This window comes from Trematomus bernacchii, unplaced genomic scaffold (assembly GCF_902827165.1).
Source record: "Trematomus bernacchii unplaced genomic scaffold, fTreBer1.1, whole genome shotgun sequence".
In the NCBI taxonomy this organism is placed as follows: domain Eukaryota; kingdom Metazoa; phylum Chordata; class Actinopteri; order Perciformes; family Nototheniidae; genus Trematomus; species Trematomus bernacchii.
This window is the reverse complement of record NW_022987616.1, coordinates 6,920,954-6,932,385: the sequence shown is the minus strand read 5'-3', so window position 1 is coordinate 6,932,385 and position 11,432 is coordinate 6,920,954. Positions and strand designations below refer to the sequence as shown.

The 11,432-nt window shown below is 40.9% G+C and overlaps 1 protein-coding gene and 1 long non-coding RNA gene across 2 annotated transcripts; one reads left to right on the top strand and one right to left on the bottom strand.

Annotated features, from left to right (window-relative positions):
• Window positions 1-438: 438 nt before the first annotated feature.
• Window positions 439-7,046, top strand: pi15a (peptidase inhibitor 15a). Its single transcript, XM_034132466.1, has 6 exons — window positions 439-587; window positions 692-1,005; window positions 2,353-2,471; window positions 4,106-4,238; window positions 4,748-4,863; window positions 6,894-7,046. The coding sequence occupies exons 2-6, from the start codon at window positions 736-738 to the stop codon at window positions 7,027-7,029; spliced, it is 774 nt and encodes a 257-aa protein (XP_033988357.1). The 5' UTR covers window positions 439-587; window positions 692-735; the 3' UTR covers window positions 7,030-7,046.
• Window positions 1,212-11,097, bottom strand: LOC117484058. The gene is made up of 3 exons (XR_004556072.1): window positions 10,956-11,097; window positions 2,326-2,647; window positions 1,212-1,400 (listed from the first exon to the last, which is right to left on the bottom strand). It is a non-coding gene; the product is annotated as an uncharacterized LOC117484058 (long non-coding RNA).
• Between the last annotated feature and the right edge of the window lie 335 nt (window positions 11,098-11,432).

Sequence of the window (11,432 nt, the reverse complement as noted above, 5' to 3'; positions counted from 1 at the left end):
TCTGATACAAATTAAAGTATAGGTCTTTCTGAAGTAAAACTACAAAAGCATTATCATTATAATGTTCCTAAAGTAGGCCTACTAATTGTGCAGAATAATTATTTATGCATACATGTGTTCATTACTTGGATGATGCAGCTGGTAAAGGAGGATATTTATTTCGTTATTCTTACTTAGTGCACAGTGTCTAGAAGCTTGTAAACTATAATACATGAGCAATAGTATGCTTACTTTATTTATCTGAATTTGCAAGGTTATCACATGCATGGAGTTCAGTCCAAAGCAAACTATGTCAAAGCTCAAGTAGAGTGCCTCAAAATGGTACAGTTTGTTATAGTAAATGTACTTGCTTTGGGAAAACCCACCATCTGCTGTTTCAGGTGACAGGAGGGGCAGAGCTCTACCTCTGAGGCACTTCCTGTCCGCTGCAGAGCATATAAACCCTGAGAGAGGACTGATCCTGAAGCACTCACAGACTGCAAAGCGTAAAACCTCATCCTCCTTCTCTCTCTCTCTGCAGCACAGCACCGGGGCTCCAGAGGGGACACAGCCGGGAAACATAGGCACAAGTCCCGCTGCAAGAGAAGGTAGGAGCGGCAATATTTCTGTCCTGTAGTTGGAGCTTAGTCGGCTTTGTTATGCATGTTATTTGCGACAAAACTTTAGGAGTGTCTTTGTGCTTTCCTTGCAGATCACTCCACGGATCGCTATATTCTGCAGCTTCATTTATCCATCATGCAGTTTCAGTTATTCGCCGTAGACTTTATACTTCTGTGCATGTCATATGGTGCCAGTGCATTGTCCAGCACCATCCCCGCAGCCTCAGGGTCTCTGCCGGGGAATAACTTCACCTCCGCGGCTCAAAGCTCCGGGACAGACTCCTCCAGCCTCTCCAGGAGCAGGAGGAAGCGCTTTATCAGCCAGAATGACATGCTCGCTATTCTTGACTACCACAACAAAGTGAGAGGGAAGGTGTTTCCCCCCGCAGCCAACATGGAGTACATGGTAAGTGAGAGCTTTGATTCATTTATATGTGTAATCAATGTGCATGTGTTTCCTCTGAATTTAGTTTAGTTTGTTTGTTTATAGTGTCGTGGACCGTCCCCATCGATCAACTGTCACAAAAAACCGTAAATGAGGCAGCTTCAGCAAACATTGCTAATGGACACCCTTAAAATCACAATACATGACATAGTAGACCTCCTGTTTTTATTATGCATGTTCTGCTAGTGGGAAAATGTTTAGTCAAAGGAAGATTTAATAGCTGCAGTTTGGAAAGGAAGTAAAGTGACATGTCTTGTAGTTTCTTGGCGTTGAGCTGTGGAGCAGATTGCTCTGCAGGAGAGACCACCAGAGTAGTCACTTCCAGGGGAAGAGGGGTCATGTATGGTGCCAGCAGCCTGCTCACAAGAGTAAGAAAAAAAAAGCCCAATCAGACTTTACATTTCAATCTAAAGCTTACATTTTAAGCTACACAAAAAAGTGGTGGTGTAAAGTAGTATGATAAAGAGCATCTGCAAGAAGATGATTGTGTCTTGTCTGCAGAGAGCTGTGTTTTCACTATTATGGTGTAAAGTCGCTCATTTTACTTTGAAAGGATGTTCCAGCTAACTTTAAAATAAAACAACTCAGCCATTTCCATTTTAAGACTTTAGGCTGCCTCTCCATTCTCTGTAGCTGCAACAAATGCAACAAAGTTAGTAAGGTGGTTAAAAAATTACAATTGCTAAGGTGATAAAGATCATAATTGTAAATCCAGATAACCTTGCCAAAACTACTGCAGAATGAAGTCCTTTCTCACTGCTACAGTCACATTACCTACGTGAGTGTATGTGTTGATAAGTATCCATTTACCTGTGTGTGTGTGTGTGTGTGTGTGTGTGTGTGTGTGTGTTTGTGTTCAGTGGAGGACTCACAGTTTATGTAACAGATTTGATGGATGACTTTTGCGTCCTGCCATGGCAACACCTTCACAGAGCTGTGGTCTCACATGTCACTGAGATGATATCTGATGGTGTGTGTGATGCTGTGTGTGATGCTGTGTGTGATGGTGTATTTTGCAACTTACAAATGATTTATCACTTGTATATAAGAATGTTAAACACCTGACATTCTGAAATCTGTTTGCAACTCATATATATCAATATTCCAATTACTGTATATAGACTTTTCTGCACTATTTCTATTGTATTCTATTTTATTTACATGTACTATTTTATTTAATCTGTTTTATTGTGTTGCACTGTTGGAGGAGCCTGTGACCTAATATTTTCATTGTCATATCTACACTGTAGCTATGTACGAATGACAATAAAAGCCTTGAACCTTGAATCTTTAATCTTGAATCTTCAGGTGTGGGACGACACCCTGGCGAAGACCTCTGAGGACTGGGCCCACGCCTGCCTGTGGGAGCACGGCCCGTCCAACCTCCTCCGGTTCCTGGGTCAGAACCTCTCAGTGAGGACAGGACGGTGAGTGACCTCTGACCCCTCCCTCCCCCTCTCACACATCTGCTGGGACTCTCTCTCTCTCTGTCATGGTCGCTGCCTCCCCTCCTAAAGGTTCCTGCTCTGTGACCTGGTGACGGCCTGAGGAATGCTCCGGTGACCCTTCGTATAAACACACGTTGTGTTTTCAGCCATGACCCCTGAGGACAAAGAAGCATCCCTTTAGTGGGTCTTGACTTTCCATTTGGAAACACAGGGCACCTTCACGTGTTGCTGCACTTTCACATTTTATTGAGGCACAACATGAGACTCCAGGGAGTTCAGCTCACTCTGACTGGCAGAGACAGACCTGTATGAAGGAAGTTTCCTCTAAAAACGACTAACACTAATGTAGAAACAATACTTCGAAAAGGTTAACAAGGTAACGCTTTTGTTAGTGCAGAGCATGTTTGGATATCTACAAGAAAAACTGGCCTACTGTTAACATTTATTTGCACTTATTTGCACTAAGTACTTTGCCGTACTTAGTGCCGGCACTTAGTTCCCCCATGGAACTAAGTACAGATCGCGTTCACACCGGAATAAGTTCCCTGAGGGAAGATTACGCAAATGAGCCGCTGACGTCACTTCGTCTTCTTCTGCTTTGGGTTTACTGGCAGGCCGCAAACAACTTCACGGCGTATACTGCCACCCGGAGTCCCCGGCCGGAAGTCCCCGGAGTTGTGGACTGGCTTCAGTCGAAGCTGCTGGGACTCCCAGCAGCTTCGACTGAAGCCTTCCGAGTAAATCGCCAGAAACGCCGACACCTCCTCATCTCCACCGCTCCCATGTTTTTTATTGTGTTGCCATAAGTTATTCTCTCTCCGTTGGTGCGCGGGGCTAATGCTAATGCTAATAATGCTAATGCCAGCAAATACAATGGCGGCTTCACAAAACTTTTCAGAGTTTTACGGGGCGTGTTTTGCAATTCGCCCAGCCAATCAGAAATTGGTACTTTTTTCTCCCCAGGATAGTCCCACCTCTCTAGCAGGCACTAAAAATGGGGGTAAAAGTTCACGGCACTAAGTACTCTTTTTGGTGTGAACGCAAAATAAGGGGTACTAACAGAACTAAGCGGGAAAAGTACGGGGAAAAGTACTCCGGTGTGAACGCGCCTATTGCCATTGTTGAAAGAACAATGGTGATACATTATAGAAACTGGATGGAGCATTCACAAACAAGAAAATTGAGCTAAAATGATTAGTTGATTTATGGATTAGATTTATGAGAAATGTAATTGGCAACTTTTGATAATAACTACTCTAATATTCTCTGATTCTAGCCTCTCTAACGATAGGATTTACTGTTTTTTGTTGTCAGAAATCATTGCAATGCAAATAGTTTTGGGTATTTGGACGTTCGGCCAGAACAACACATTTGATGTTTATCTCACTGAAGTTGTGATGGCCCTCACTTGGACAGTAATTTATGACATTTCATGGTGATTATCGATTAATTCAAAACATTATCGGCACATCAATTGATAAAATAATAGTTTTTGTGAAGCACGAATCACAGATCCAACTCGGGGACACAGATCAACATTTAAATCTCAGCCTGTATTATTTCATGTATCATCAGATTTCTTGTACTTTATGCAGCATTTCTTGTGTTCACAGCTATCGATCCATCCTCCAGCTGGTGAAGCCGTGGTACGACGAGGTCAAAGATTACTCCTTCCCGTACCCCCGCGACTGCAATCCCCGCTGCCCCCTCAGATGTTATGGACCCATGTGTACTCACTACACACAGGTACACACAACAAGCACAGCCACGGGACGATATTAAACAAATCATATCACCATTATCATGAGAAAAAATCGTGCAATATCCCAATGAATGGCACTCAAACATACTTGAACCCAAACTGAATAGACTGAATAGCTAACACGTACGAGGAATTTTACTTGATGTCATGGTGCATACATAAAATTAAAGCAAATTAAAAACACAGATAATATTAAAAATAATAAAAATATATAGTTAAATATAGCAGTATTTACATAGGCATTTATGTGAGGACATTCCTGTACCCATCCTTCATATTTACTATGATTTGGTATAACAAATACTTTAATTTGTATACAACAAGCACAACCACCGGACGATATTAAACATTATCATGATAATAAATCCTGCAATATCCCAATAAATGGCACTGAAACATACTTGAACCCAAACTAAATAGACCTTTACCCATCCTTCATATTTACTATGATTAGGTCTAACAATGACTTTAATTTGTTGTATATTTTTCACAGATGGTGTGGGCAACGTCCAACAAAGTGGGCTGTGCCGTCCACACGTGCCACAACATGAACGTCTGGGGCTCGGTGTGGAAACGGGCGACATATTTAGTTTGCAACTATTCACCAAAGTAAGTACATCTCATGCACGCTGTAAGGTGATTCTAATGAACCCGGTGACGGCAGTTTTAATCCCGACACAGAAGCCTCTGTTCTGTGCCGAGCGGGGAAATGCCACCCATGTCTCCGGCAGATTCAGATAACCTCGATACAAGCCTGTGAACCGGCACCGCATTACCACAGGAGAAAGTCTCGGAAAATTCCAGGAATCAAAGCCCGATTGGACTTGTGACTGACATGTGACCCGGTGCTCTAATCCCACTGGTCTGAAGCTCATGTCAGAGTGTATTCAGGACATTGAGGAACTATTTTAGCTGAATCTCCTGTCTGAGAGTCTGCAGAGGTCACTGTGTGAGAGGAAACCTCAGCTGTCAAGTTAGCTGGTTACTAGTTACTTATTTTCTCACAATTAGACCTGCAACAGTTAGTTGAGCAACGAAAAATGACCGCCACCTATTTAAACTATCCATAAAAGTAGGTTTTCAATTGGAAATGTGAACAAAATGCTGTTTTAAGCCTCTAAAGTCTGGAGATATCTTGGGGTTTTGAAATGGAATAACAAGACATTTAAAGACATCAGCTAAGACTCTGAGAAAAGGAGAGGGATTCTCCTTTCAGATAATTTATAGACAAAACAATTAACCTAGAATATAATCAGCAAATAAACCACTAAACGGAAAAACATTTTAGTTAAATTCCTTCTTAAAGTGACTTACTGCTCTTGACAAATAATCTCTTTATGACATTATTTAAAATCTCATTTTGAGGGTTATATGTTTTCGAGTTCCTGATCATATCACACGATCTTTATCAGCAAATACAGCTTGCCCTGTAATTGGATTTAAATACAAATTCAGCCACTAAAAGGACATTTTTGTTCCTTTTAAAAGATGAACGGTTTCCCTGACTTAATATCTAGAATCTTGACCACTCAAATTCATGCTTTCATCACCTCCAAGTCTTGCATTTTAAGCAATATTACACAGGTACACTGACTCAATTGACCCTCATTGTCTCATTTAAATCTCATTTTGAGGGACATTTGTTTCTCGAGTTTTTCATGGTATCACACGATCTTCATCAGCAAATACAGCTTTGCCTGTCACGGGATTTAAATAGAAATTCAGCCACTAAAAGCACATTTTTGTTCCTAGATATTGATATTTTCCTAAAAGTTGATAAACAGTTTCCCTGACTTATTATAGAGAATATTGACCATTCAAATTCATGCTTTCATCATCCCTAACTCCTGCATTTTACACCATTTTAGACAGGATGTTGATCACTGCAATAGAGCGGTGCAGGGATGACGTATTTTTGTAGGCCGACCCTGAAGTAAGCTGCTGGTTCCCTCGACAAAAAAGCAATGGAATTTCTCCATAGGATTTTGGAATATTGTAAAAAATAAGGTCTGTGGAAAGCAAACCCGTTTGATAAATGCACGTTTTGTTCAGCCGGATAATCTCCACATGTCTACCCTACTTTTATAATTTTCTAATCATAAATCGAATGTCCAGAAGCAAAATGCTAACGTTATGCTATAAAGGAACTACAGCCGAGTACAGCAGCACGACTTCAACGTCACGCCAACTTAAGATCCATATTCAAACATACAGATTGTAAATGGTACGAGTTGAAGCGTTTGTTTGAACAGTTAGCAGGAGGCAGGTACTTGCTCTCAAGCAGAACAGGGCAAACAAACTTCGAGGAGTGTTTACGTGTTCGGTGTAATGACGTACAACGACCTCCACGACTTCTGTAGTCCTATTCAGCCACTTGGTAACAACCATCGTTTCTCAGACACGTCAACTCTTCAGAAATCATCAGCGGGGTCACTGCTGATGGATTTAATGTCGTAGAACAAAACGTGATCCGTCTCTTAATCACAGACCTTATTTCAGCTATTTTCCAAAAACATTTTTCAAAAAACCCGTTGGCTCTGAGACGAGGGAACCGGAAGTGGTAAAATGCTGACTCACTTCCGGGTTGTAGGACTCGTTCCTGGACCACTCTATTGACCCTCCTTGTCTGTGTCTTCCAGGGGGAATTGGATCGGAGAGGCTCCCTACAAAGTGGGCGTCCCGTGCTCCGCCTGCCCCCCCAGCTACGGGGGCTCCTGCAGCAACAACATGTGTTTCCCCGCTCTCAAGACAAACTACCTGCACTGGTTTAAATAAACAGGACATGAGCGGACCCCCCCTCCCCCCCCCCTCCTACAGAGACTCTATCTTAGTCCCGTAAGGATTTGCACAGTGGAACACACTATTTTGTATATATGGGCTTATTTAAAAAAAAAAAAGAGACACAGACATACACCTGAAGGCAGCAGACGATTTTGATGACTTATGTAAATAAACTGTAAATTCATTTGTGTTTTAATAGAGGAATTATAATTTATGTGTAGAAGCAGGACGTATTATGGTCAATGTTTATACAAGGAAAACAAAGCTGGGGCGGGGGGTAATATTCAGAGATAAAAGAAAAGTACATTTACACGAAAACATCTTCAAATTAATTCGAGTTGTTTAGTGACTTTCCCCAAAAAATTACAAAATGTTTTCTTGTACATTTCTGATCTTACTTCTTAGAGAATTTATTTAATTATGTCCTAAATAATAACTAAAGAGAATTTATTTAATTATGTCCTAAACCATTTACGATGGAAATTTGTACTTCACGGATATTTTTGTTCTAAATTCCTGACTTTAATCTCGGAGAATTTCAGCTTTTTTAATATTTAAAAACCTACATATTGAATTGTATTTGCTTAAATTTCTAACGCAACTCCAATCTCAGATTATTTTATATTCTTCTCAACATTACCCCCCCCCCCCCTCCGGCTCTGTAATTTGTTTCATTCTCAAACCTTTAAAGCCTGTATTTGGTGCATATTTCACTACGTTTCTTCACCATTGGCAGAGTGGTAATCACAGCATGGGATAGCTTCTCTCTCTGGATCTCACCTCCATGGTGTGTGCTCTGCCTGCACAGGAATGCTGTGATAGAAACATGAAAGCTTTTCACTCAGAGGGTAAAACTCCTGGAGCTGCAACTAACTTCAACCTCAAGTCTAACGCAACATTTGTGTCCTGCAACAAATTGCAATTTGTTGACAAAAGTGCACTTACTGTAAGCTGATGTATGTTCCTTTTGTCATATATTTTCAGTCAGATTTGAAAGCCTCTGTTCTCAAAACGTTGGTGCATTTGCAGTTTAAATCTGCACTGACTCACATTGTTTTATTCCTATTTCTTATAATATCAATGCTAAAAAGAGCACATACATTGAATCTGACCCACATATCAGTTTTATAATCATTTGTACGCAGTGTATTGATTGGTATGTTATATACCGATGAATTGATATATTGGATTGTTCATATTTTGTTATGATCACTGATGTAGTTCGGTTTTTGGAGTTAGGCACTCGAGTGCACCTTAATTGTTTATCATTGTTCTTTTTGTACATGTAGATAATCATTATACCTTGACTATCCTAAAACAAGTATTCTGTAAGTTATTCATTTTGATATGGGAAAAATATTTAATTGATATGTTTTTTTATGGTTTTGTAAAAGGATTGTAAATATATGTCTGAACGATTAAAGAAAAGTACTGAATATGTTCAAAAAGCTCTTTATTTTGCTGCAGCACCCCTCTTCCCCCTCTGTCTAAAACCAGAGCGCAGTCTGCTCTGATTGGTTAGCTGGCCGGCTGGTTAACAGCTTTAAGATGTCCCGCCCCTTAGCCTATCACAATGTGTTGGAGCGCAAGTGTTCTACACAAGCCCCCAGGAAGTACGCCGGACTCTGATGAAAATATTCGTTGTGTCCAAACGGCGGTACTACAACTTCCGTATCAGTCCGTGACATCACCCGGCCCAGAAAGACTTTTCCCCATTGACTAACATTGGGAAAGAGACGTCTGTAAATTAGCGGATACTTTTTTTAAACTAAATAAACTACCCAGTATGAACTATGTTATAGCCCTTATTAGAATCATTAGGTCCTTAAAGTTATAAAATGCACTAAAAGCCGAATCTAGATTTATTTTCTCTCCATTCATTCTACTGAGCCGAGAGTGGGAGCTCCGGGGGCGGGGCTTAAGGGACGCATGCTCTGTGAGCGCACATACGGGTTCTTCTGCTCTGACAGCTAGGCATGATGGGTAATCTGTGGGTGTTTCTCAATGTCGAGTAAAGCTGCTCCAGAGCCACCATTTCAAGCATACTACGTCATCGAGTGCCACTGAAGTACTGTTCCAATCTCCAGCATACTTGGAATTCTACCGAGCCCGGCGTACTTCGTAGCGAGAAACATTCGAGGCTGCACATGTGTAGACTCCGCGATCTTAAAATCCCCACAATGCTTTGCGCACGGACCAATTTCCCCAAATCTGTGGCGGAAAATGTAAGGCGGGGCCTCTCATATGACGCACACTTGCTCGCCTGTTCCACTCTTCGTTTTCCGAATGCCAGGAAGTATTCTTGCCTCGCTTCTGAAGCAAGTGACTCAGAAGACATGTGCTACCAAGCAAGCGTACTCGAGATTGAGAAACACCCTGTGACGTTTCGCTCTCTCAAAAGTTGGGCCATCAATGAGCAGCTCTCATAGGAAAGAACGAGACCCCGCCTCCCACGCTGTATCCAGTTCTTATTATACAGCCATGCTTCTACACTGTAAAAACTGTTGCTTTTGTAAAACTTGAGGTTTCCAAGCAATTTTAAGAGTTTAGTAAACTTTTGCATTTTTTGAGTTGGTGAAACTTACTTTTGTAGTTTTACTCAATAACGTGTTACTTTGCTAAAACTTAAAACGAGGCAACAGTTTCCAAGCAATTTTAGGAGTTGGTTTAACTCACTAATGTGACTTTTTCTGCATTTAAAAAAAAGGGCTGTTTTGCAAGATAATGAACCACATAGTCATGATATTGATATAGTTCATGTCAAACTACCTCACCTCATGCTCAGAGATTTATACAAAGTGTATCTCCAGCTAGGGTTTCCTTCCATGATTCTGCCTCAAAGTTTGATGCATCAACAGGTGATCAAGCAAAGAAATGAACAACATCTCAAACATCTGCTTTCCGTGCAAACTGGGCTGCAGAAATCATCTTTCCAGGTCTGCTCCACTTCACTTTGACATGTTGAAACACAACGCCTCACATTTTCATGCTAAACTTTATAAAAGCGTGAGGTTGTCAAAACCACATCCTGCACTTTATTAAGAAGCTTCATCAGCCCCGACACATTGCAGCGCTCCCTGGAATCAACCGGAGGAGAGATTTCGAGGAACACATTATTAGTATGCATGGGAAAAATCCTTCTGCCTGAGCTAATGCCTGACCCGCAGCCAAACAGATGATTGGTGGAGATTTGAGAGGAACGTCAGCGAGAGTTCGACACCCTGATGTTTATCAGCAGAGCAAAAGTTCAGGATCTGGATCCAAGTTGCCTCCGAGTGTTCAGGGATACAAACAAAGACACTTATTCAATTACACCTGCAGATGTCACTTAACCCATCAAGAACAATGTTATCACTTTCTATTAATGTACGACCCACACTTTACCTCAATTTCAACCAAACACACTCTACTGTTACGCCGTTGATTAACACAACTTCCACCGATCATACACACTTTATTTAATCAGCATTCTCTGCACACACTGTCTTTAACATTTGCACATCAACTGCTTTAATCTCTCACTCTTCAAATTATATTTAGTCTGCTTTTACAACTTCAAATCCTTTCAGGTTTCATACTCAATCAATTAAGTACACTGCAACTAACATCTCAGCTCCTTTCAGTGTCCGGACTTCAACTCAATTTTTTAACACTTTCAATGAAACCTCAAATGTACCCAGTGCACACTCATGATTGAACTTTGAATACCTCTTCCATTTTAATTACCATTGGTGCTTCTGAAAGTTGACATAATAGAATAAAACCTGAATACAGCACATATTTCTCAATCTCTATTTAGCTTGGTGTGATGCTAAGCTATTGTTGTTGGGACACTTTTGAAATAAACCTTTAAACATATCTGTGGAGCAGGGTGGATCCAAACGCAGTAGACAAGATGTTTTAACATAAAAATATCCTACCTTCAATCCATGCTCGGTCCAGACAAGGTAACACTTTCCAAAAAGCGATACACAAGAATCCAACCAACACAAAACAAAAAGCAGGATTCAAACTCAAGCTGACACCAATGAGGAGACACAGGTGAAACTGATGAGGCCAATCAAAAAAGGAGGGAAGACACAAAGACAGGAAGTAAAAAGAGACATGACACAGGGGGGAAATATCTCTTATGGTTATTAATTCTAGTGACTTTTATGCACTTTAAAGTGGACCTATCATGCTATATTTGAATAATATAGTGTAGGACCATACCTATATAAGGCATATTTATACTTTTTTCTTTTCAAAATACCAAACAGATCATGCATTTTAGCCATGCCTCATTTAGCTCAATTTGCACTTGTTTTAGCTCTGCTCTGCAAGGGCTGATTCTGTGAGAACAGCACCATCTACAGGCCTGGCATATGTACTACAGCGTCTCCAGCGCTTTCGAACGG